The sequence below is a fragment of the Jaculus jaculus genome, chromosome 17 (assembly GCF_020740685.1).
Source record: "Jaculus jaculus isolate mJacJac1 chromosome 17, mJacJac1.mat.Y.cur, whole genome shotgun sequence".
Taxonomy (NCBI): Eukaryota; Metazoa; Chordata; class Mammalia; order Rodentia; family Dipodidae; genus Jaculus; species Jaculus jaculus.
The window spans coordinates 22,049,560-22,076,183 of record NC_059118.1 but is presented as its reverse complement, the minus strand read 5'-3'; the positions used below and the strand labels follow the sequence as shown (position 1 = coordinate 22,076,183).

The window sequence follows — 26,624 nt, the reverse complement described above, 5'->3', positions numbered from 1 at the left end:
GTGGTTTTTCCCTGGTAGCCAAAAGCTGCAGGATCACATCCTTACATGACAAGATAGTGAGGCAAAAAGCTGATGGCCTGTTGGGGGTCACATGCCTACCCTTTGAACCAACTATGCAGACTAGGGCATATAGTGTTGTGATTTACCAGCTGGGGTCATTATATTAACTAGGGGTTTTTTTCATACCTCTATATTTTATGCATGTGTGGGTGTGTGTGAAAGTGTGTGTGTGTAGGTATGTGTATGTGTAGGTACGTGTGTGTGTGTGTGTGTGTGTATGTGTGTGTGTGTGTGTGTGTAGGTCAGAAGACAACCACATCAGGAGCTATCCTTGAGGCAGGTCATCCATTGGCCTGGAACTCACTGAGTAGGCTAGATTTGCTGGCCACAAAGTCCCAGGGATCCTCCTATTTCGGCCTCACTGGCATTGAGAGTAGATATATGTTCCACCATTCCCAACATTTTTACATGGGTTCTGGGGATTGAATTTAGGTCCTATATCCTATGGTTGTCTGGCAAGTACTGTATACCAACTGAGCTATTTTCCCACCCCTTATTTTATGTTTTTATAATTTGACATCTAGAGGCCTTGTGTTCCCAAGGAAGGGTGACTTCTCTTGGGGTTAACTAACTTTTGGAGATAGCAAACACTTTTCCTTATCACACTTGTCACATGACATGTCTCTGGCATGCAACCAACCCATCTTGAGTTTATATCCTCAACCATCTCCATTAGTGAATGGTCACATATTCATCCAATACTCCCATTCATTTAGAGACCCCCCACACACCAGGGCTAGGAATAAGATAACCAGAGACCAGCCTTATAGCTCAGACTGCTGAAATTGTCTACACTATCCTATCCTTGGCCTGGCAGCTGTGCCTCCTTCCTCAGCCATTCCTTCCCCTGAGAAAATTAATAAAGGATGAATTTTATCCAAATTTTCTCTTTACTTTTTCTTCCTCCTGACTGAATTTGTTGTTTCCCATATGGCCCTAATATGCCTGCTATCCTTTGGAGAACTGTGGGGAACAAACTCTTTAGCAAAGGCAAATGTCTATGTCATCCTTACCTTCATATCTGTATAAATCAAGTTCTGGGTACATCCAAAGTATCTGGTACATTTAGACCATCTCTGCCCAGAGACACTGGAAAAGAGAACTAGATAAGCCGATTTTGTGGTCATCTGTCTCCTCAAGGTGCCTGTGCAGATAGCTGTTTTGATCTTCTGTAAGTTGACCTGAGTTCAGTTCTCAGCAGCTGCTGTTATTCACTCCCTTCCAAATTCTTACTCCCTTGATAGTTTTAGGTAAAGCACACTGTATGATGTGCCAAGTGTAGGCACTATTGAGAGGGCTAAGTGAACGTCAAGTCTAATAGGTGTGTGCTACCTAAAGGTATGATCTACAGACACCTAGCCAGGATTTGGTGGAACAGTCTCTGAGACACTTCCCCAAGCGTCAGATGGCATTTTGAGAAGTGGGGAAAGAAAATCCATTACTGGCTCTTCAGACAGAAGGATCCAGACTGTAAGATTCAAGATTGTAGCTACCATGCCTGTTTCTTTTATTACTCAGTCCTTCATATCTAACACATGATAGGTACTCAATGAACACTTGCTGAGTAAATGAACAGATGAATGTATTCAGGAGCCAGGCAGCAAAATCAAAAGGAAGCAATATAAGGTACAAGAACACAGATGGGGGCTGGAGAGACGGTTCAGCAGTTAAGGCGCTCATCTTCAATGCCTAACGACCAGGGCCCGGTTCTGCAGTGCCCATGTAAACCCAGATGCACAAAGTTGTGCATGCATCTGGAGTTTGTCTGCAGTGGCTAGAGGCCCTGGAACATCCGTTTTATCACTCCGTCTCTCTTTCTCTTTCTATCTCCCTACTTGCAAATAAATAAATAAAATATTTCTAATAAAAGAACACAGCTGGCAGAAAGTAGCAACCACCCTGAATTCCAGCATAGAGGTCAAAAGGAGAGAGACCATGAAGCCAAAACTTCCACAGAATGAATCCCAACTTTACCATTTACTGAGATGTGATCTTAGCCTTGCTTTTCTCATCATATAATGAGAATTAAAGTAATACTATCTTCATAGAGTTGTTCAGAGAATTAAATGAGATAAAAGCTGTTACATGTCAGGCATGCAATAGATGCCTAATAATCTGGATTTAGGAAAGGGTAGAGGCTTTAACTAAAAATTATCAATAAAACCTTCACTGGCTACTGTATCTTAAAGCCACTAACCCTGATTACCTGCTTTATTAAAAATGTTTCCAGGGGGAGCTACAGGGATGGCTTGGCAGTTAAGGCATTGGCCTGCAAAGCCAAGGGACCCAGGTTTGATTCCCCAGGACCCACATTAGCCAGATGCACAAGGGGGTGCACACATCTGGAGTTTGTTTGCAATGGCTGGAGCAGCCCCTGGCACGTCCATTCTCTCTCTCCCTCTCTCTCTCTCTCTCTCTCTCTCTCTCTCTCCCTCCCTCCCTCCCTCCCTCCCTCTTTCTCTGTCAAATAAATAAATAAAATATTTTTTAAAGAAAGAATGCTTCCGGGGCTGGGACATAGGCACAGGAAGAAAGACTAAGTGTGAGACATTGATTCTAAAACAATCGTGACAGTGGTGACCTTGGAGAGAGTCTTGGTGTCAACCCAGAGGCAGAAGCTTATGAGAATGATGCACAAAGGAAGTAAAGTATTTGCAGCCTTCATGGGCCCTCTGTGTCTACATTGCTTTATTTGTCTCTTTTTTAATGAAACAAAATCAACAAACCCCCCTTGGATCTCTTCCTGCTCTTTTCTGTGATCTAGCAGTCTATCCCCAAGGTGTGTAACTATAATGGGGAAGGAAAATAGATCATGCTGTTATTAATGTAGCTTCCTCTTCCCTTCAGATCCACAAGATGCATTCCTTCTTGGACTATATCATGGGTGGCTGTCAAATCCAGTTTACAGTAAGTCACTTCCCACATTTGTTCTTATTCAGAGAATCAGAGATGGAGCATGGTGTTTTGTTTGGAGCATGGAGATAGAATTTTTTTTGGACCCTGGGTCAGCTTTATTAAGGTATATTGCTGAAATACTGTATGGGCTCGTATTTATGAAAGGAGTTCCTACGGTTATTTGTTTTCCTAGCGAATATGGTTCCCAGCATCATGTCAGAAAACTCATCCCTGTCCATCTAAGATGGTCTGAGGAGCCCTCATAAGGCCTCACTTACTTTCGGCATGAAGCAGGGTGCAAATTGTCAGCCCTTACCACTGGGCGAGGATGGGGAAGGGGAAAAAAATGAGCCATGCTTGCTTCACATTGCTAAGACAGGTGCCTTGATTATGTTTTCTGTTTGCTTGTTGTTTTTTGTTTTTTATCGAGGTAAGGTCTCACTCTGGCCCATCATGACCTGAAATTCACTCTGTAGTCTCAGGTTGGCATCCAACTCATGGTGATCCTCCTACCTCTGCCTCCTGAGTGCTGGGATTAATGGCATGCGCCACAACACCAGTTCTCAGCTGTGTTTTTGAGTAACCAGAACATAGGCGCCAATGCCATACCCAATGACCCATACCAAGGGTAAGCCTTCCACGTGGTTTCTCAGACAGTGAAAAGGTGGAGAAACAGAATGAGTGTCTGTTCAAAGTAGGTGAACTAAGGGTCAGCTACTATATGTAACACAAGTTCCTATGGAATTTAGACACTCTAGATGAATCTTTGGGTGAGATGACAGGATCTTTTTAAAGTGCCTAGGTAGGTCAAAAGTTGTGAACCCACCTTCCCTGAAACAGATTTCTTTCACTCGTTTAGTATTTAGAAATCTTAGGACTGGGCATGGTGGCACACACCGTTCATCCCAGCATTCAGGAGGCTGAAGTAGGGGGATCTCTGTGAGTTCAAGGCCAGCCTTGACTACATAGTGAATTCCAGGTCAGCTTGGGCTAGAGAAAGACCCTACCTTGAAATACAAAATAAAAAAAAAAAAAGAAGAAGAAGAAGAAAAGAAAGAAAAATCTTCCTAGGTATAGGCAGTTATAATATCCAGAAAGAAAGAAAACTCCTATGGGGCATTATATAAATATGTTAAAAATACATGTGAAAATGCATAGGAGAGAAACAAATTTATACAATATTTTATTCTCTGATGATACAGCCAACCAGCCCTCATTTAAGTGGCACTTACAGAAGGTAGCGAACATGTTTCCTGTGGGCATATGCACCCATCTAGTGGGCTTATACAGTTCTGGGTCTATATACAAGGTCAGTTCTGGGTCTATATACAAGGCAGGAGGGGAGCAGGAGATGCAGTCAAGGAGAATCTCTGGAAGTAGCTTCCCAAGATATTAGGCAAAGGAGTGATTTCAGGAAACTATTTATAGGTCTTCCAAGGGAAAGTTCTATTGATTTCAGTTTGTTTCAGAGTTTGTAGGTCTCGTGCTCCTGAACAACTCTTTATTCAACCTTCAAGGGCTTGCTTTGCCCTTGGAGCTGCGCTATAAAACATCAGCATCCCCCCAGAAGTTTAATCACAAAGGGTTTCCAGATGCACATTCGGGATCTCAGATAGGCCTATGGCCTGTCTGACACAGGAAGCGTTTTCCTCTCTGCTGTGTTTTCCTCTCTTTTCTAACTGTTGGCTTTCTCCAACTGGATAGGGGCCATCTTGGTGTGTGTACCCAACAGCATCCCAAATCCTTCCTTCTCATCTCCCCTAGTGTCAGCTGACATGCCTGTGGGGGACAGGCACAGCAGTAGCAGTCAGGAGCAAAGAATGAGAAGAGAAGATATGATCACAGCTGAGACGGGCCCAGGAATTGGCAGTTCCTGTCACAAAGCCCTTTCTCCCATGGGTCTCAAGTTAGGCACTTGAAGAGGATTGCTCAGACTTATGTTAAAGAAAACATCCCAGGGGGCTGGAGAGATGGCTCAGTAGTTAAGGTACTTGCCTGCAGAGCCAAATGACCCAGGCTCCTTTCACCAGTACCCACCTAAAGCCAGATACACACACAAAGTAGCAAATGCCTCTGGAGTTTATTTGCAGTGACTAGACCCCCTAACACTCTCTCTCTCCTTAAAAATAAAAAAAAAAAAATTTTAGAAAACATACCAGTTATTTCAATGTCATTTGTCTCCAAACTGAAGTCAGCTTTCTCATTACAAGGTTCTTATTGCTCAATAGTACCATCTAATATAAAGTTTAAGCTGTGATAGTTAATTAAAATTATTGCTTCATTTACTTTGGTCTACTAGTACATATTTTCTGCTCAATAATTTTAACTGTAGTATGTGGCAAAATGGAAAGTAATAGCAGGCAGGGCATGGTGACACATATCTTTAATCCCAGCACTCAGGAGGCAGAGGTAGGAGGATCATTGTGAGTTCAAGACCACCCTGAGACAACAAAGTGAATTCCAGGTCAGCCTGGGCTACAGCGAGGCCCTACCTTGAAAACCCAAAACATACAAACAAAAAAAGGGATAATAGGGAAGTGACAAGTGAGGAGAAGAGAGATTCCTGGCATGGAGTTTCCAGGGAAGATGGAAAAGGGGAAAGTACTTTGATGCAGTAATTATATCCTTTGCCATCCAGAGGCAAAAGGTCCCATTGTGGCATGATATGGCCTGTGGTTCTTGAGCAAGAACAGTAGCTTTAACTAAGACAAATCTTCTCTATCTTTGGAGAAAGACCTTCAAGGGCCAGAGGTGACATAAAGTTCTAGATGTTTTCCATTTCATCCTGCAGACTCATTCTTCTTCCTTCTCCATCTCTCCTCTGAGAGCCAGGAAGCTTAACTAGCCAAGCAGTCCTGTTCTCGGCTCTCGGTGGGAGAGGCACACACAAGAGGCAAACAGAAGAGACAACTTGGAAGACTTAATCCCTTGGTAGCTTTCTGCTGTCTAGGCTCTGGTTTAACAGTGACCTTGTTGCTCCAAGAAGGTCACAGCTCCTACCTTTTCTGCAGAGAGTTCTCTAGCTGAGTTCTAGAAACCATCCTTCCTACCCTTTCTGCTCGATTTCCTGTAGTCTTTCCCACACATTTGTGGATTGTCCCTTTATTAAATTATCCTCATTCACCAATTCTGAGTGGGCTGTCTGTTTCCTGTGGAGACTCTAACCAACACAGATGATATGGCCGGAGAAAGACCATCTTCCAGGGATGACGGGTGTGTTGGTCCAAAATAAGAGTGTTAAAGTGGAGAAACTTCCTCAGACACGGAAATACTTTGGTTTAACCCCACACCAGCAAGGGAAAGTAAGTGTTAGGGGAAAGAAAAAGTTGGATGAATAAGTATGGGACTGAACAGCCTGTGGTCTGTGTCTGCATATTTCTAGGCTCTTGGCACATTGCACAAAGAAGAGGGATCCAAAAAGTAAAACAGCAAGAAGTTTTATTAAGTGAAAGTATAATAGATGTTTTGGATACACTACCAAGAGAGGCATTGGGCCATCTGAATGAAAGCATATTTAAGGGCCCAAGTTCTTACCTAAGGCTTCTTTTTATGGGGTCTAGGATAAAGAGAAGCTGGTTGCTAAGGGACATACTTTGATGTTTATTTTGATCAACAGCCTTGAGTTATATAAGATTTTCTCTTATATGCATGTCCCTTCCCATGGTGCCTCTGATTTTAATCATATGTATGTCCAGTCACGCGAAGGGACAAGATGGTAAATAGGGAACTCTTCCTAAGTATTCACTCAGAGGACAATGTTTTGCCTTACCACGTGTGCATCCCAAAACAGTCCAAACCTCATTGACCTACTGCCTCCCTATCCTGGGTATATTTCGTAGCATGTTTGAGTAGAAAAACAAGACATTGCCAAGTGATTGATAAGATGAGTGACTTATTTCCAATGTTTGAAGTGTTTGCATAGCTTAATGAAGATGGGCGTCCCAGGTTGCCAACAGGATTCTAAGTCTGTTATTAGGAAAGGGGTGTGTTTACTGCTCAAGTCGAGTGGTGTCCTGGATTGCTAAATTATGCCCTATGCTTATCTGCCTCAGCACTTATTCATAAAATAAGTTTTTAAATTCCTGCTATGAGTCTAAATATGTATATACCTACATACTACTTGTGTTGGTGTGAGTAACAGAAATTATTTAGGGAAGAGCTGGGGAACCATTTTGAGGTCATAGCTTGAGAGCACTTGAGTGTTGAGGTAATTAGGTAGACAATAGGATGTGCAAAGGGATCAAGGACAGGGCATGAAGCAATGCATACACTTTAGAAAAGTAATTCTAGGGTGTTCATCAAACACTATTCATTAAAAGCAATTAATGGTGGTGAAGGAGCCCAAAAGATGAAAAAAGAAGAGATAAAACTGGGGAAATGGCTTAGTGGTTAAGGCATTTGCCTGCAAAGCCTAAGGACTCTTGTTTGATTCTCCAGGACCCACATAAGTCAGATGCACAAGGGGGCACATGCATCTGGAGTTCATTTGCAGTGGCTGGAGGCCCTGAAGTACCCATTCTATCTTTCTCTCTGTCTCTTCTTCTGTCTCTCTCTCAAATAAATAAATAAATAAATTATTTTTTAAAAAAAGAAAAAAAGAAGAGATGAAATCCCACTACAATGGGCCTGGTGACAAGTCAAAAGACCTAGTGTGGGAGTGAGAGAAAGAGGCATTTTTTGAAAGAAAGACAATGAACCTTGGCCTATGATACAAGGAAGAGACTGGAATCAAAGGAGTCTATGATGACTCAAAGACCTTGCTCCTAACTGGTAGAACATAGCAGTGTTGTTCATGGAAATAGGCAAGTCATGATGGCTGCAAGTAAAAGGACAACTCTACTTTTGGACACGTTAGAAATATGTTTGGGCACCACAGTGGAGATGGTACTTACCAATAAGGACCCACATTTCAAGAAGGCGGTGGAGCTACATGTATCTGAGACTGGATGAGATGGCCAAAGAGAAGAATGCAGACAGACAAGGAACCTGCTGTTGGGAACTTATAGAAGACCTCTGCCTGGCAGTAAGAGGAGAGAGAACAGAGGGGTAGAAGGGCTAGCAGAAGGTAGTAGCTCAAACAACCAAGAGGAAAAAATTATAAGACCAAGGGTAACAACACTAAAAAGGAGGTGAAGGGTGATGGACAAGCAAGGGCTGGGCTTTTTAATGAGGAAGCACATGTCATCTTCAGAAGAACAATTTCAGGACTGGAGAAATGCCTTAGTGGTTAAGGTGCTTGCCTGCAAAACCTAAAGACCCAGGTTCAGTTCTCCAAGACCCACATAACAAGATGCACAAGGTGGCACATGTGTGTGGAGTTCATTTTCAGTGGCTATTCTCTCTCTCTCTCTCTCTCTCTCTCTCTCTCTCTCTCTCTCTCTCTCTCTCCCTCTCCCTCTCCCTCTCCTTCTCCTTCTCCCTCTCTCCCTCCCTCCCTATCTCACTTTCTCACTCAAGATAAATTAATAACATAACATAAAAATAAATAAATAAAAATTTTAAAATAAAGAACAATTTCAGCAGACTGAAATAGGTGTGACCCTAGAGTTAAAGTGTGACCAGAAGGTTAAGAAGCCAGCAGGTATGACCTCAAGAATATTGACAACAATGGAGAGCAAGAAAAAAGGAGGGTGGCAACCTGAGCAATAGAAGAGGGGCATGGTAGGCTAGAACTGGTGCATTAAGCAGAAGAGAAGGAAAAGAAGCAAACAATGCTTAAAAAAAAAAAAAAAAAAAAAAAAAGGGCCCACAATGTGTCTCAGGAATGGAGTGCTTCCCTAGCATGAGCAAGGCCCCTGGATCCAATCTCCAACATCACTAAACAAAACGGTGCTAAGAGGGGCCCTGGTAAATGATTTCCTTTTTATGCTTTGGAGGAGCCCACCTAGACACTTGAGAATCCAATACATGATCTATATCATCTCTCTAGAAAATACATACACCGAATTTTGTGCCCAATTTTGGGAAGTCAAACTTCTGAGAACAAGCTTCATAGAGATACCTCATGAGAATCCGGGAATCAGATGATCTCCATATTAACTATGGCACCGCCATCTTGGAAGAGTTGAGTGGAGGTGAAACAGGGAAGACAGAGAGAGACTTGGCGTGACACATGGCACTGTAGCTAAAAATAAGACCAGATACTAGAGCCTCACATACAAGATGCACTTATAGACAGCACAGAGGAGACAGATGCCAGAAGATATTTGGGAAGGAGATGGCAGAAGAATGAAAAGTTTCCTTCAAAAGCTGTAGCTCTTACAGACTCATGAAAATGTTCATTATAACTCAGCTTGTCACAGAGATGAGCCTTAGCCACTTAAATGTCCAAGAACAAAGCGATAGCTGTGTAAATCACGATACTTCCTTTAAATGGACTGCAATAAAGCCACATTAAAATGATAAGCATGGGGATTAGGTAATTACATGGAGCTGTGTATACAACATTGTGCAAAGTTAAACAGAAAACTAGAATGGAAAGCATAGCTATATGTAATAGATTTTGCCACATAACTATCACTATGCAGTGCAATGTAAAATAGCATGGGTGTGTAATATTTTGAGAATGTGTCCTACCCCTCCCCAACAAAAAGACATGTGTTCAAAACTCAGTACCCACAGCAATAGTGCCAAGAAGAGGGATCTAGAATCTAATGGGATATTTATATATTGTAAGGTCTTTACCATCTTGATGGATGAATGCCCATTATAAACGAGAGTAAATCCAAGAGTTTTATCCCAGTCATGCTCACTAGCTCTTGCTCTTCTGCCTCCTACCATGGGATGAGGCAACAAAAAGGCCATGGAAAGATGCCAGAACTGTGATCTTGGACATCCCGGTCTCCAGACCCATGAGCCACTTCAATCGTTATTAACTGTAATTCTTCTGTCATAGAATCATAGTATCATAAAACAAGTGAAGACAGTGCTGTATAAAATAACTAGAAAGTAAAATAAAAATAAAAATTGCTAGACTATGGAATCCTGAGTGCTAATGTTTTCATGATAGTTTTCACTTATGTAATCTGTAATTTAAAAAATTAAAAATATGTTCCTTTTACCACTAATTTTATAGTATATGATTAGTAATACATTATATAACATAGTACGCTGAATGGGGGATTTCTCGTTCAAATCCAAAATTGTGATTACTAATTAACAATTCTTTTGGAATGGGACTGGAGGGATGGCTTAGCGGTTAAGGCATTTGCCTGCAAAGCCAAAGACCTCAGTTTGATTCCCCAGGACCCACTTAAGCCAGATGTACAAGGTGGCGCATGTATCTGGAATTCGTTTATGGTGGCTAGAGGCCCTGGTGTGCCCATTCTCTCTCTCACTCTCTCTCTATCTATCTATCTATCTTTTTCGCTCCCTCAAATAAATTAATTAATTAATTTTTTAAAAGGTTCTCTTGGAAAATTTTTTCCAACCCTAATACATCTAGAACACCTTCTAACTCTGTGTCCTTATTTTATGTCCCTAATTAAACCCTGGTGGACTCTGAACTGTAGGAGAGAGAGCTGCCTACTGAGCCTCTGGTAAAGTGGGCTCACCTGGCAGAGGAAACCAGTGCTTCGCTCTTTGCAGCAAGTGGACCCAGTGAGCTACTATCCTCATGCCCTCTCCTTTTGTAGTTTTGTGGGCACAAAGTAAAATAAGAATTTAACCTATCATTTAAGAAATAGTCCAGAACTGGGTACATGGCTCAGTGAATAAAGCATTGCCATGAGAGCATGGGTACAAAAGTTCAGATGCCCAGAGCCCACTTTGAAGACAAATGTCCAGAGGAATCCCAGGACACTCACTATGGAGACAGGAGAAGCTTGGAGGCCAGCTATCCTGGTCAGTGCAGTGGCAAGCAATGAGAGACCCTACCTAGAAAAAGGTAGAGGGAGCCAGGCATGGTGGTGCACACTTTTAATCCCAGCAATCGGGAGGCAGAGGTAGGAGGATTACCAGGAGTTCGAGACCACCCTGAGACTAGTGAATTCCAGGTCAGCCTGGGCTAGAGTGAGACCCTACCTCAAAATCCAAAAAAAAAAACAAAAGTAGAAGGTGAAAAAAAAAATCATCTCCACGTGCACTTCATGGTACATATACACACCCACACTCATGCACATGAACACACACGTTATGCACACACAAAAGAAAGAAGAAAGAAAGAAAGAAAGAAAGAAAGAAAGAAAGAAAGAAAGAAAGAAAGAAAGAAAGGAAAGAGAAAGAGAGAGAGAAGGAAGGAAGGAAGGGAGGAAAGGAGGGAGGGAAAGGGAGAGAGAAAGAGAGAGAGAGAGAGAAAGGAAGAAGGAAAAGAAAGAAAGAGAAAATACTCCAAAGATGTCTCCCTACAAGGCTTACTGCATAGGGACAAATTGCACACAGTTTTTTAAAGCTGCCCCGGGATGATATCATAAAGGCAGACTACAGATAATGAGAGATGCAGCAACCAACCAGCCAGCCAGACGCATAGTGACTTGCCTCAGAAAACATCCAGGAGGTATTTTTTCCAAACAACCCCTTAGTTCCATGAAAGGGGAGAGACATGAACAGTAGACTTGTTTCATGTAAGAGGTTGAAAATGTCCAAAGAAATGTTTCATCATTCATTTCTAGCCTGTTCTCAGAGGCAGCTCCATGCGCCAGAGGTCCAGGGAACATCGAGGGAGCCTTTGGCACCCTTCCTTTACAAGATTCTGCAGAGTTACTCTGTAGTTCTGCCTGGTCATGAGAGCGGATTCCTGGGCAGAAGGAAACAGCCATGGGCGACCGCTCTCTGGCTGCCTGTTGGGAAGATTGGAGCACATGCCAGAGCCACAGGCTTCCATAAGTGCTTCCTATCAAAGAATGAAAATGCCACCATTCTCCTGGCTTCCCACACTCAGGAATCCGGGCTGTCTGCAGGCACCTCCTCAAACTGGCATTTTCAGTCATTTTCTTGCATTTATTTCTCAACGGAATCCCATATTTCATTGCCTCCCCATGGTGTCTAAAATAAATCTAACCTTTCACTCTGTTCGTTTTCCACTAAGGCTAACTTTAAAGAGCAGAGAGAACTCCTGGTGGAAGGCCACCTCCCAAAGATTGATATTTTATCTCCAGCTTCATGAGGACCACTTCAGACACTGTCACTTGCAATAATGAAAATCTCTCTTAGCAGCCATGTACTTCAGCCTGTCCATTGCTATAGTCACATGGGAAACATTATTTATGACTCATAACAGAAAAGATAAAGAGTGACAGAGGGAACAAGGTACACATCATTGGTTTATTTCCTTGTTCATCATTTTTTTTTAAACCTTTGGTGGACAATTTTCATACATATATGTAATGTGTTTTGATTACAATTCCCTTCTGGTAGCTCTCTTGTCCCACCCACTCCCTTTTCCACTGGACCCCTTTTTCTTTCCAGCCAACAACTAATCCGGCTTCTGCTTGGATTTTTTTTTTCTTTCTTTCTTTTTCCCTCCCCTGCCATCCATGACAGAATGTTGATGGGCAGGTAACAACATTCACTGTGAGATTATGCATCATTTAAATTTTGAAGCTGTCGACCATCAAAATCTCCTGAGTTGGAATAGCCCCTCTGATTGTTATACATACAGGGACCATTCCAATAGGAAAAAGTAGGGACCCCACAGGCCTGCCTTATCGGGAAAATGTAAGCTTCCCAACTGGAGTGTTGGTTGTATATCCAGCACCATAAGAACAAACAGCCCGATTCTTTTATATGTATTTATTTATTTAAAGGAGACAGAGAGAGTACACATGCCAGAGCCTAATGCCACTGCAAATAAACTTCAGACATATGCACCACTTTGTGCATCTGGCTTTATGTGGGTACTGGGGAACAGAATACAGGCCATCCAACTTTGCAAACAAGTGACTTTAACTGCTGAGTCATTTCCCTAGCCCCTGATTAATAAAGAAATTTGTACTATGAAGCATTTATTTATTTATTTGAGAGAGATAAGCAGAGAGAGAGAGAAAAAAAAAACAGACAGACAGAGGGAGAATGGGCACACTTGTGCCTACAGCCACTGTAAACGAACTCCACATGCATGCGCCACCTTGTGCATCTGGCCTACATGGGTCCGGAGGAATCGAACCAAAGACCTTTGGCTTTGCAGGCAAGTGCCTTAACCGCTAAGCCATCTCTCCATCCCCCAATTCTAATCTCATAACCCTGGCCTTCCCATTACTATGTTTTACACAGGATATATAATCTTCCTCTGTCCCAAAGAAATCTCCTTCTTCCTCTCTCTAATGGGCTTCCAACTCCATAGTAAATATCACCAAATCCTACTAGGTTTACACCCTGAATGTGTTCAATCACAGTCCCTCACATCATCCAAACCCCACCCTAGTATGTGTGAAAATAAGAGAATTATTCCCAGACTGAAGAGGAAGATCTGAAAGAAATGATATAGCAGACCCGAGACAGAAAGGGTGCATTGACAGACACATTCATTCACTCTCAGGATTGTCCAAGTGTAGGGTTGGGTAAGCATGAATGTATCCTCCTTGGATTTCACAGCCTTTCTTGCTTCGTCCCTGTCCCAGCTATAAGATGTTCTGAGAGATATTTTAAGATGTATTGCTGCTAAAATCTGAAGCTGCACATTCAGGTGTGACACGGTCTTCTCTGGACATCCTAGCACTCATCCAGATGACATACCTGGACCAAGCTCTGGCACTGGTGGCTGCATGCTTAGACTAGAATAGAAGGGACAATTATGTGTCATTAGTTGCTATTTTTCTTCATCATTTTCTCCCTTTATGACTCTATCCTCTAATTTCATATCAAGCCACAAATATACCTTTGTCATCATGTAATACCCTTGACTGTAGGAGTCTTGGTCATGTAATGAGTACATGAGATGGTTTATCAACTAAAATATCAAGAATCAATACCTAGCTAGGCTTGGTGGCACAGGCCTTTAAACCTAACACTTGGGAGGCAGAGGTAGGAAGATCACTGAGAGTTTGAGACCGCCCTGAGATTACATAGTGAATTCCAGATCAGACTGTCTACAGCAAGACCCTACCTCAAAAAAACAAAAAAGTAAAAAATGAAGAAGAAGCAATAATAATAAATCACCTAAAAAATAAAAAATAAAAAATCAATGCCTTTAATTGTAAGACATATGGGATATCATAAACAGAGTAAAGGGGTGCGAGACATGTTAAATAAAGCACTGGGGCTGGGAATATACCTTCAGGACAGAGCATTTGCATAGCATCCACGAGACCTTGAATTCAATCCCAACCACCATTGGGGGAAAAAAAGGCTATCATCATTTACCTGTGATTTTTTTTTTATAAAATTTCTTTTTTATTTATTTTTATTTTGAGAGAGAGAGAGGCAGATAGAGGGAGAGAGAGAGAATGGGTAAGCCAGGGCTTATGGCCACTGCAAACAAACTCCAGACACATGTTCCATCTTGTGCATCTGGCTTACATAGGTACTGGGGAATTGAACCTGGGTCCTTAGTTTTCTCGGGCAAATGCCTTAAACGCTGTGGTGGTTTGAATAGAATAGGTGGCCCCCAATATATTTAGTTGTTTGTTTGTAGTTTGCATCTGTAGCCACCTGCTGGAGGCAATGTCACTGGGTGATCTTAAGGTGTGGTGGTGGGTTTCTTATTTCAATCTAAAGATATACACAGTGTGCCTAGTTGGAGTTCCTAAAGTGTACTGCGTGGTTTTTGACCTTTAGGCTTGTACTTCCCTCTCTCTGCTTGGTCCTGTAAAGGCAGGCCAACTTCTTCTGACATTATGAAACTTCCCCTAAATCTGTAAGCTTCAATAAATCCCTTCCTCCATAACTGTACCTGGTCTGGAAGTTCATCTCAGTGAACCTGAAGCTGTCTGCTACAGAACTTGGTACCAGGAGTGGGGTGAGATGAACCTGACTATGTGGATGTTGATCTTGTGGAACCTTTGTTTTGGAGGAATAGGCATGGACTTGGTGCTTACAACTGAACATGTCTTCTGGAGTGGTAAGCCAAGTTTTATGGACTATTCTGATGAGAGTTTGAAAATGCTAAGTGCAGACAGCATTGAACTTCGAGGCTTGGCTTATGAGCTTTCTAAGGGGAAGGAAAGACAGCAGAGGACTTTGTTAGAACTGGACTACTGGTATAAGGGCTGGCTGTGTCCCGCTTCCCAGGCCCAGAGAGTTTGACCAAGGTTAAATTTGTAATGGACAGATGTGCTTGGCTAGAGATATGGGACTGAGAGATTTAAATTTTTAGGCTGGAAAACCTCAAACAAGTTAAAATTACAGGCACTGAGACTGATTTTAGGTTCCTGAATCTGCTATTGTCAAACACATTAGCAATCTTAAAGGAAGATGGTCCAATTGCTTTACCATGAAAAGGATGCCTGAGGAAAGACTATCATAGAAATGCAAACACTTTTGGGAAGAGTTGACTGGAGAAGGAACTTGCTTTTCAAGGTTATGATGTATTTTGTCTGTAAATTAAGAATGTGGCTGTGTTCTGCACACCTGGTATTGGTTTCAGAAGCATGAAAAATGCGAGGAGTGGTCGTGAATTGCACATGCTTCCAGGAGCTGATGCTGAGATGCAGCATGAGGTAGGGCTTGATTCCCTGATAGGCTGAAAGAGCCTTTGGAAAATGTGAGGAGTGGTCATGAATTACACGTGGTTCCAGTAGCTGCTACTGAGATGCAGCATGAGGCAGGGCATGATACTCTGATAGGCTAAAAGAACCTTTGGAAGATGGACCATGGTTTACATAAAGACCTCAGGAAGTTTTAGATATACCAGGACTGTGCAAAGGCTACCATGAAGTGCCCTGTTGGCCTGGGATGGAAGTGTTCCCCTGCTACTCTGCCCAGCTGAAGGGGTGGAATTGGAAAATCTGGAGACTGTCAGTTTCTGGTTATGTTGAACTTAAACTACAGAAGTTTGATGTCTGTTTGATAGTGGTTGAGTTTGCATTGTTTTAGTCTCTCCTTGCTGTGCCTTATACCAGTTAAAAAGGTTTACTTTGTGCCTTTATATGTTAGAAATGTTTAACTTGTTTGATTTTACAGGTCTTAATATCTTAAACTGGTCAAGACTGTGGGGACCTTTGAAATTAAACTGAGTACAATTTACAATGTGTGATGGTTATAAATCTATTGGGGGCCAGGGGTGGAATGTGGTGGTTTGAATAAAATAGGTGGCCCATTATGTATATATATAAGCCAGATTCACAAGGGGGCAAATGCATCTGTAGTTTATTTGCAGTGACTGGAGGCTCTGGTGCTCCCATCTCTCTCTCTCACACCCCCTCTCTCTCATAAATGAATAAATAAATAAAAATAAAGCTGCTTTTTTTAAAAAAGGAGCTGTAATCTCTACCTTACATTGTTCATGAAAATGAAATTATACAATGCTGTAAGGTAGATAGCACAGTGGCTATCAAAAAGAGGGGTTTTAACAAAAGCTATCCCTCTCTTTCCATAGTTATTCAAAGTGGGGATACCTCAGGGTGACAGAGGTACTACAGTTTTTCTCCCAAGGAGCTTTTGAAAAAATATTTTATTTATTGATTTGCAAGCAGAGAGAGAGAGAGAGAGAAAGAAGAGAGAGATTGGGTATGGCAGAGCTTCTATTCACTGCAAATGAACTCCAGATACCTGAGCCACTTTGTGCATCTGGCTTTACATGGGTACTGGGGAATCAAACCTGGGTCGTTAGGCTTTGCAGGCAAATGCCTTGACTGATGAGCCATCTCTCCAGCCTTCCCAAAAGTCTTTTGATCTCTCTTTTCACTTGCTCAGTACTTGCATCTTATCAATGGGTACTCCTTATTAAAAATGGATGTGTATTATGAAAACAGAGTATGAATCCTCCTAAATTAATTTTTAGCAGAGTCCTATGGAGAGATAATGAGGGAAAGGAAAAAGAAAGCAGTGCTGAAAAATAACTTTATGAGAGAAAGATATATTCTACCCTTTACAAGTATAAACCCAAGCAAACTTTCCTTCCCTAAGGTGCTTTTGCTTAAGTATGTTGTCCCAGCAACAAGAAACTAACTGACACAACCATCAACTTTGCTTCTTCAGAAGCACAAAAAAAAGCATGTGACAATGTGACATTTCTTTTCTCTGTTCATACAGAAGGAATGTCCAATTTTTCTTTGTTTATTGTTGTTTGTTTGTTGTTTTTTCAGAGCAGGGTCTCACTCGAGCGCAAGCTGACCTGGAACTCACTCGGTAATCCCAGGCTGGCCTCAAACATGAGAGCAATCCCCCTACCTCATCCTACCAAGTGCTGGGGCTTCAGGAATGTTCCACCACACCCAGATAGAATGTCGTTTTTTAAGTGCAGTGGAGCATTCCAGTTATTTGTTTTAACAGCATTTACCAAGTATAGCATAAATTACATTTCTCCTCTGATAATGTCCAAGACCATATAAGAAAATAGAGTTTTTTCTGTCTTTAGGAAGCAAGTGAATATATTAAACTGCACTATAGACAGAAAGAAAAAAAATGTAACATAAGCATTCCATTCTTCTCCTGTGGCTGTCCACTTTAACATCCTCTATCCTAAGCTTACGCAGTTTTTGAGAGGATATTGCTGGGTTGGCTTCTATTTAGATGGTAGTGCTCTTTAAAAGCCAGAAGAAATTTTTTTTCTCTTTTTAGTGTACTTGAATTTAAGCATTTTTTGCTATGATTTGTTGTTAAGACGTATTTGAAAAGATGCCTACAACATGTAGGTTTAAGAGTCATTTCTTTGAGAAAATAAACAAGACTGACAAACCTCTATGCAAACTAACCAAAAGGAAGAGAGGACCCAAGTTAATAAAATTAGAGATGAAGAGGAGGAAGTTACTACAGATTCCAGTCACTAGGGAATATTTTTAAATCTTGTATTTCAAAAAGAACTTAAACACATATGACTTACTAAAATAAAATCAAGAATATATAAACAATATCAACATATCCATTGCTATGACTATTAAAATAGCAATTTTAAAATATCTTCCAACAAAGAAAAGCCCAAGACCACAAAAGTCACTGCGTAATTCCTCCAAACTTTTGAAGAAAAGCTAACACCAGTAATCCTCAAATGGTTCTGTAAATAGGAAAGGAGCACTATTGAACTCATTCTATGGGCTAGAGGGGTTGCTTAGTGGTTAAGGCACTTGCTGCAAAGCCAAAGGACCATATATTCCCCAGGACCCACGTTATCCAGATGCACAAGGGGGTACACACATGTCTGGAGTTTGTTTGCAGTGGCTGGAGGCCCTGGCACACCCATTCTCTCTCTCTCTCTCTCTCTCTCTCTCTCTCTCTGTCTCCTCTCTCCTTCCCTCCCGCTTTCTTTGTCAAATAAAACTAAATAAATGTGAGACATACTTGAAAAAACTGTTTTTAAACTCATTCTCCAAATCCAAAATTCACCTGAGGCCTGGAGAGATGGCTTAGCAGTTAAGGTGCTTGCCTGCAAAGCCAAAGGACCCAGGTTCAACTCCCCAGGATCCATGTAAGCCAGATGCACAAGGGGGCACACACATCTGGAGTTCGTTTGCAGTGCCTGGAGACCCTGGCATGCCCATTTTCTCTCTCTCTCTCTCTCTCTCTCTTTCACTTTCTCTCTCTCTCCTTCCCTCCCTTTTTCTATCTCCCTCTCTCTCAAATAAATAAATAAATATTAAAAAATTCACCTGATACCAAAACCAGGTGAGGACATAACAACAAATAAGAAAACTACAGACCAATTACCCTGATGAACACAAATACAGTTTTCGATAAAATTCTTCCAAACTGAGCTCTAAAGCACAACTAAGTTGATCCCATTCCAGCAATGCAGAAGTGGTTCCACATATACAAACCAATAAGTAGAATTCAGAATATAAATAGACTTAATGACAGTAATCACATGATCATTCTATCAGTGCAGAAAAGGCCTTGACAAAGTTTAGCATCCTTTCGTGACAAGGCTCTGAAGAAACTAGGAATTGGAAAAAAAAAAAAAAAAAACCATACCTCCACATAATAAAGGTTACGTATAACACACCTATCACTAACATTATACTAAATGGGAAAAATGAGAGCATTTCTTTTAAATTATGGAATGAGACAAAGGTGCCTACTCTCTCCACTCTTACTTAACATAGTGCTCTAATTCTTAGCTGAAGCCATAGTAATAAAAGAGGTTAAAAGTCGTAAAGGGAGAGGTCAGATTATCCCTATTAGTGGATGACAGGACCTATAGTAAAAGACTCTAAAGACTGCACCAGACGACTCTGAGACACGGTAAACACTTTCAATAAGGCATCAGGGTAGAAAATTACCATTAAAAATTGAGTAAGGGGCCGGGCATGGTGGCGCACGCCTTTAATCCCAGCACTCGGGAGGCAGAGGTAGGAGGATTGCCATGAGTTCGAGACCACCCTGAAACTCCATAATGAATTTCATGTCAGCCTGTGCTAGAGTGAGACCCTACCTCAAAAAAAATGAGTAAGGGGCTGGAGAGAGACAGCTTAGCAGTTAAGGTGACCCTTAGACACAGTAAACACTTTCAATAAGGCATCAGCGTACAAAATCACCATTAAAAATTGAGTAAGGGGCTGGAGAGATGGTTTAGCGGTTAAGCGCTTGCCTGTGAAGCCTAAGGACCCCGGTTCGAGGCTCGGTTCCCCAGGTCCCACGTTAGCCAGATGCACAAGGGGGCGCACACGTCTGGAGTTCGTTTGCAGAGGCTGGAAGCCCTGGCGCGCCCATTCTCTCTCTCTCCCTCTCTGTCTTTCTCTCTGTGTCTGTCGCTCATAAATAAAAAATTTTTAAAAAAAAGAAAAAAAAATTGAGTAAGGGGCTGGAGACATGACTTAGAAGTTAAGGTGTTTGCCTGCAAAGCCAAAGGAAACAGGTTCAATTCCCCAGGACCCACGTAAGCCAGATGCACAAGGAGGCACACACGTCTGGAGTTCATTTGTAGTGGCTGGAGGCCCTGGTGCACCCATTCTCTCTCTCTCTCTCTCTCTCTCTCTCTCTCTCTCTCTCTCTCTCTCTCTCTCTGTGTGTGTGTGTGTGTGTGTGTGTGTGTGTGTGTGTGTGCCCCTTTCTCTCCCTTAAATAAATAAAAACAAATTTTTAAAAATTAAGTTTTTAATATATCAAAAATAAAATTTCCAAGACAGAAATCAGGGGAGGAAATTCTATTCATAATTTTTTTTCTTTTTTTCTTTTTCTCTTCTTTTTTTTGTTTTTTGAGGTAGGGCCTTGCTCTAGCTCAGGCTGACCTGGATTTCACTATGTATTCTCAGACTGGCCTTGAACTCACAGTGATCCTCCTACCTCTGCCTCCCTGTGACCACACCTGGCCACACCATAGTTGTTGTTGTTTTAATAACTAGGACTAGACCTAACTAGAGATGTGAAAGAGCTCTACATTGAAAACTTTAAAGCACTGAATAACGTATTTGAAGAAGAAACTAGAATATGAAAAGACTTCCCATGCTCTTTGGATTGGAAGAGCTAATATTGTTAAAATGGATATAGTACTGAAAATGATCTACAGACTCAATGTACTCTCCATAAAAATCCCATTGATATTTTTCACAGAACTGGGAAAAAAAAAAAACATTAGCCAGGCATGGTGGCGCATGCCTTTAATCCCAGCACTGGGGAGGCAGAGGTAGGCAGATTTCCATGAGTTCAAGGCCACCCTGAGACTCCATAGTGAATTCTAGGTCAGCCTGGGGCTAGAGTGAGACCCTACCTCAAAAAAAAAAAAAAAAAAAAACATTAAATGCATATGGAAGCAGAAATGACTTTGAATAGTGCAGGCAGTTCTTAGCAGATCGAGCAGTTCTGGAGGTATCAATGATACTTGATCTCAAATTATATTACAGAGCTAGTAACAAAAGCAGCATACTACTGATATAAAAAAAAAGACATGTAGACCAATGGAGTAGAATGGAGCACTCAAAAGCAAACCCCACGGCTACAATCACCTAATCTGCTCCAGATGAATCAGAAACATCAGAAACTTTAACAAATAGTGCTGGAAAAAAAATAACTGGATTCCTACAGGTAGAATAATGGACAAGATCTATATTTCTCACTGTTCACAAAAATCAGTGCAAATGGATCAAAGACTTTAATGTAAAGCCTGAAACTGAAATAGCAGAAAACGTGGGCAGACCCTTCAGCATAGAAGCATAAGCAAGGGTTTTCTGAAGAGATCGACAACAGCACAGGAAATAATCCCAAGAATTGACAAACGGGATTGGATAAAAACAGAAAGCTCTGCACAGCAACAAAAGCAATCACTGGAGTGAAGAGATGGATTCAGAAAGGGGGAAAACAATCTTCCCCAGTTACATATCAGACATAGAATTAATATCTAGGATATATAAATAACTACAAAAATGAAACACCAAAAAAAAAAAAAAACCCATCCAATCTATCAGTGGACTAACTGCATGGATAATTCTCAAAAGAAGAAATACATGGGGGCTGGGAAAGTGGTTCAGCATAAAAGCACCTGCCACACAAACATGAGGACCTGAGTGTGATCCCCAACACGTGCAGGAAAAGCCAGATGTGGCCACATGTGCTCGTAACCCTAGTCCTGAGGGGGACGCGGGTAGAATCCCTGGGGCTCAGTGGTCTGCTGGTCTGACCAAAAATGACCGGGAGAAACTCTGTCTCAAGGAAATGAGGCTGAAGAGAGATTGAGGAGGACACCCAACATTGTACCCTGGCCCCTACACATGTGCACACTGGATGCATGCATCTGCATTCACACACACACACACACACACACACACACACACACACACACACATACATGTACACAGATCACACACATGCCAAGAAAGGAAAAAAAGAAAAACAAGAACTACAAATAGCCAATCAATACTGGAAAAAAAAAAAAAGTTTAACATCCTTATCCATCAGGGAAAAGCAAATTAAAACTTCTTCCCATCTCATCCCAGTCAGAATGGCTATCATTAAGAAGACGAAGGACAGGCCTGGGAGGTTGCTTAATGGTTAGAGGCAATTATTTTTTTCAAAGACTGCTGACCGGAATTCAATCCTCCAGTACCCATGTAAAGCCAGACGCACAAAGTAGCACATGTATCTGGAGTTGGTTTTGTTTTTTCGGTAGCAGGAGGCCCTGGAATACCACATTCTTTCTCTCTCCTCTCTCCAAATAAATAAATAATACATATATTTAAAGATAACAAATGAGCCTTTCTCTCTCTCTAGACATCTTGGCAGCTGCTCTTGTTTGGGGCCCATCTTGCACCTAAGGTAGGAAAACGATGGCCTCAAAGCAGAGAAAAAAGTCTCCAAAGTCCATAAACTCCAGGCTTTCCAGTGAAAATTGGAATGCTTGTCAACAACTGCCCAGCCTTGAGGAAATCTGAGATAAAGCACTATGCTGTGTTGGCCAAAACTGGTGTCCATCACTACAGTGGCAATGATACTGAATTGAGCAGAGCATGTGATAAATAATACCGAGTATGCACACTATTATTGACCCAGGTGATTCTGACATTGTTAGAAGCATGCCAGAGCAGACTGGCAAAATGTAAACTATGTAGGGGCTGGAGTGATGGCTTAGCAGTTAAGGTGCTTGCCTGTGAAGCCTAAGGACCCATATACCATCTCTCTCCAGATCCCACATAAGCCAGTCACACAAAGGTGAGGCAAGTGCAAGGTCACACATGCCCACTAGGTGGCGCAAGTCTCTGGAGCACGACTGTAGTGGCTGAGGCCCTGGCATACCAATTCTCTCTCTCTCTTGCTTTCATGAAAAATAGATCAATAAATAAAAGATAACCAATAATAACAAACGCTGATGGGGATGTTAGAAAAGAGGAACGCTTACATATGGCCATTAGGACTATAAGCTGGTCCATCCCCTGTAGAAATCAGAATGAAGGTGCCTCAAAAACCTAAAATATGGCCACTTTATGGTCCAGCTATACCTCTCCTGGATGTTTACCTGAAAGGCTCTGAGGTCAACATACCACAGAGATACTTTGAACACCCATGTATCTTGCAGCACTATTCATAGTAACTAAGAAATAGAACCAGTCTAGAGGTCTATCAGTAGGTTAAAGGATAAGTAAAATATGGTACATATATACAATGGAATTTTTTACTCAGCCATAAAGAAAGATGAAACCATGATATTTACAGGAAAATGGATATAACTGGACATCATTGTGTTAAGTGAAATAAGTGAATACTGCATATTTTCTCTTATATACGAAACTAAGATTTAGTTTGTAAGTTTTTTTGTTTGTTTTTTGGGTTTTTTTTTTTCCCCAGGTAGGGTCTCACAATAGCTCAGGCTGACCTGGAACTCACTCTGTAGCCCCAGACTGACTTCAAACTCGTGGCAAGCCTCTTACTTCAGCCTCTTGAGGGTTGGGATTGAAAGCATGCACCACCACATTCAGCTAAAAATCTAGATTCAAAATGACAGATGCATCTGCATTTACATACGTGAGGGGACTCGTGAATCTAGGAGGAGGGTCATGAGAACAGAAGAAGAAATTTTAATGGAAGGAGGAAAAGAGAGGGTAATGGCATATATGTGATAAGAACACAGAAGAGTAAACTCACTAGAGGAAGAGAATCTACCAGAAGGGGCAGTGGGAGGAGCGGGTGACTGAGAATAAAGCAAAATGACATACACGTGTGAAAACACTGTAATGAAGCCCACTACTTTGCATGCTAACCTAAAAACTTAATTTTTAAAAAGGAGTGATTTGGCAAACCAACTTATATTTGAACAACTATGAGTCAGGGATCAGTCAAACCATACTTAGGGAGTTGAAGAATAAACTTTTTTATTGGGTGGCGGGTCAGGTTTTTCCCTCCTCCACTTTCCATTATAATGACAAAAAATAAAAAATCAGATACACAGGAGCTCTTACATGAGTGGCAACCAAAAGAGCTGAGTGCCTTATATAGAGTCGCTCCTAGCACAAAATTTGTCATAACCACTTCAAGGCATCTCTCTGCAACTGGCCGGCCGCTCGTGGAACATATAACAATGACTTTGTTATGAAGACTGTATCTTCCACACAGCATTTGGTTTTAAAGGACTTTACCTATGACTCATAGACGGAATTGTTCTGCCCTGGGAGCACAGAGGCCTTTTCTTAGTGAGTTGTGAAATTGGATGACAGACATTCTGCCTGTGCTCTTGCTGCCCGGTGGTGTGGATCAATAAGAGTGCCCGGGCTTTCTGGACTGCATGTCAGATTTCAAGTTCCATTTTGGACAGGGAGAAGAGAGGGATATTAAAGGCTGTGGAAGCAGACTCAATCAAATTAATAACTAGTTCTTCAAGACGCTAATTTCTTCTCTTGCTCTTCCTGTTGGCTGGGTGTGTCACACATACCTTTTCCCTAGCTGAGGCCGTGTGTCTCTCATGGTTAATCACAGTTCCTAAGTGATGCATGCAGTTTAACTCCTCTTCTTCTAATTTTTTTTTAAATTTCTTTTTTAATTTATTTATTTGCGAGTGACAGACACAGAGAGAAAGACAGATAGAGGGAGAGAGAGAGAATGGGCGCGCCAGGGCTTCCAGCCTCTGCAAACGAACTCCAGACACGTGCGCCCCCTTGTGCATCTGGCTAAGGTGGGACCTGGGGAACCGAGCCTTGAACCAGGGACCTTAGGCTTCACAGGCAAGCACTTAACCGCTAAGCCATCTCTCCAGCCCATTCTTCTTCTAATTTTTAAGTGTTTTGTTTAAACATTTTATGTATTTTATTTTTACAAGCACATAGAGAGAGAATAGGCGCACCAGGGTCTCTAGCCCACTGCAAATGAACTTCAGATGCATGCACCACCCTGCGCATCCACCTTTATGTGGGTCCTGGGGAATAGAATCTGGGTCCTTTGGCTTTGTAGGCAAGTGTGCTAACCACTGACAAATCTCTCAAGCCCTCCTTCTACTTCTCTCTTCTAGGTAGCTATAGATTTCACTGCCTCTAACGGGGACCCCAGGAACAGCTGTTCCCTGCACTACATCCACCCTTATCAACCGAACGAGTACCTGAAGGCCTTGGTGGCTGTGGGAGAGATTTGCCAAGATTATGACAGGTGAGAAACTTCCAGAGCCTTATCTTGCACATAGCTTCCCATGGCCCTGGACTGACCCTTGACAGGAGAGTGGAAGTTAAGTCTTGCAACTCCTCACTCAGAGGCTCAGGACAGAACACAAGAAACGGGGTGGTCCCCACCCTGCATTCTCTCCACCCACGAGCAGAGAAACCGAAATCCTTTCCTGGGTTTCTTAATTGGCTTGCAAGACTACAGGAAGGCGATTTTAGCTTTCACTTTGTGGTGTGAGTGAGTGCAGGCCCAGGGCATGGTGGGGTGGGGGGGTCGTCAGAGGACAATTTACAGACGGGTCCTGGCCAGTGCACCTCATTCGAGGCAGGGTTTCTTGCTCTGGATTCTCCCTCCCGCCTGGGCTCACCAAGCCGTGAACTTCTGGGAACTTCTCCTGTCTCGGCCTCCCAGCTGGCCGTGGCGATCAGCTTCGGTGTGCCGGGATTAAGAGCCCTGCCACAGCTTCGGGCTTGTTACGTGGGCTCGGGGGATTGAGCCTGGGGACTCTGGGTGGCAAGCATCTCATCCACCAAGCCATCTTTCCAGCTCCGTTTTGTGAAGTCTCCTTGTTCCCCGGGTTGTTCGGGAGCTAGCATCACTGCACACCCACTAAATGGGAACTTGCATCTGAAGAAGATTCCCAGGTGACTTATGTAATGCACACCTAAGATCAGGAAACATGGGTTTGTGAGCTGCTTATTGCATCAAATAACTTACCCAAACTCTTACATAGTAGGTGTGATTTTTTTTTTAACTATTTACTTGTGTGCGTGTACCTGTGTGTGTTCCTTTTAGAAAGACAAAGAAAATCTATGCAGAGAAGATAAGTCATTTATGCACTGTCCCAATGGCAGAGGCAAGATTTATTATCACTTATTATTATTATGTTTATAAATGATTAAACTATATATCCCCTTGCCTCTGTTCCCCTTTCCCTGAGGACCCCTCCTCAGTGGGGGTTGCTGGTATTCACCGTGGGGTCACGAAGGCCTGAGTCATTCTCTATGAGGGGTCTGTGCAGGATCTGAAGCAGGATCTGTCTCTCTATATATGTTAAGTTCAAAAGCACTGTGTTTCATTGACCTTGGAAGCTGCTGATAATGGTGTTGGCCAGGACCCTCTAGAGGACGAGAACCAACAGGATGATTTTATTATTAGAAAGGCTGTTCGTTCGATTGACTCACACTGTGTGGCTAGGCAGTCCAACAATAGCTGTCTGTACACTGCAGAAGTTAAAAAGCCAGTAGCTGTTCGGTCCACAAACCTGGTTATCTCAGCAGTCCTAATCTAGTGATAAAGACCTGGAGGATCCCTAGAGAGCCGCTGGTCTCCAGGCCATGTTGGGAGACCGAAGAACCCGGGTTCCACTGTCATGGAAGGGTGGCAGCAGCAGGGTATGCAAGGGGCAAAGGCTGGCAAGCAAAAGCAGTGTGTTTGTTTGTTTGTTTGGTTGGTTGGTTTGATTTGGCTGATTTTCTTTTTTCCTGGGACCTCATTCTATATGGGCTTCTGCAGCCAGGAGGGCTGCCTTCTGTTCTTTTCTTATGGAAATGCCTTCAAATACC

At 42.2% G+C, this 26,624-nt stretch overlaps 1 protein-coding gene across 4 annotated transcripts in view; it reads left to right on the top strand.

Moving 5' to 3' along the window:
* The window catches only part of Cpne4 (copine 4), a 568,085-nt gene that overhangs the window by 497,547 nt on the left and 43,914 nt on the right, over positions 1–26,624 (top strand). For all 4 annotated transcript variants that reach the window (XM_045137041.1, XM_004664327.3, XM_045137042.1 and 1 more), the window contains 2 exons: positions 2,908–2,967; positions 24,914–25,047. In XM_045137041.1, the coding sequence (XP_044992976.1) occupies positions 2,908–2,967; positions 24,914–25,047 (194 nt within the window). The remainder of the gene's footprint in view (positions 1–2,907; positions 2,968–24,913; positions 25,048–26,624) is intronic.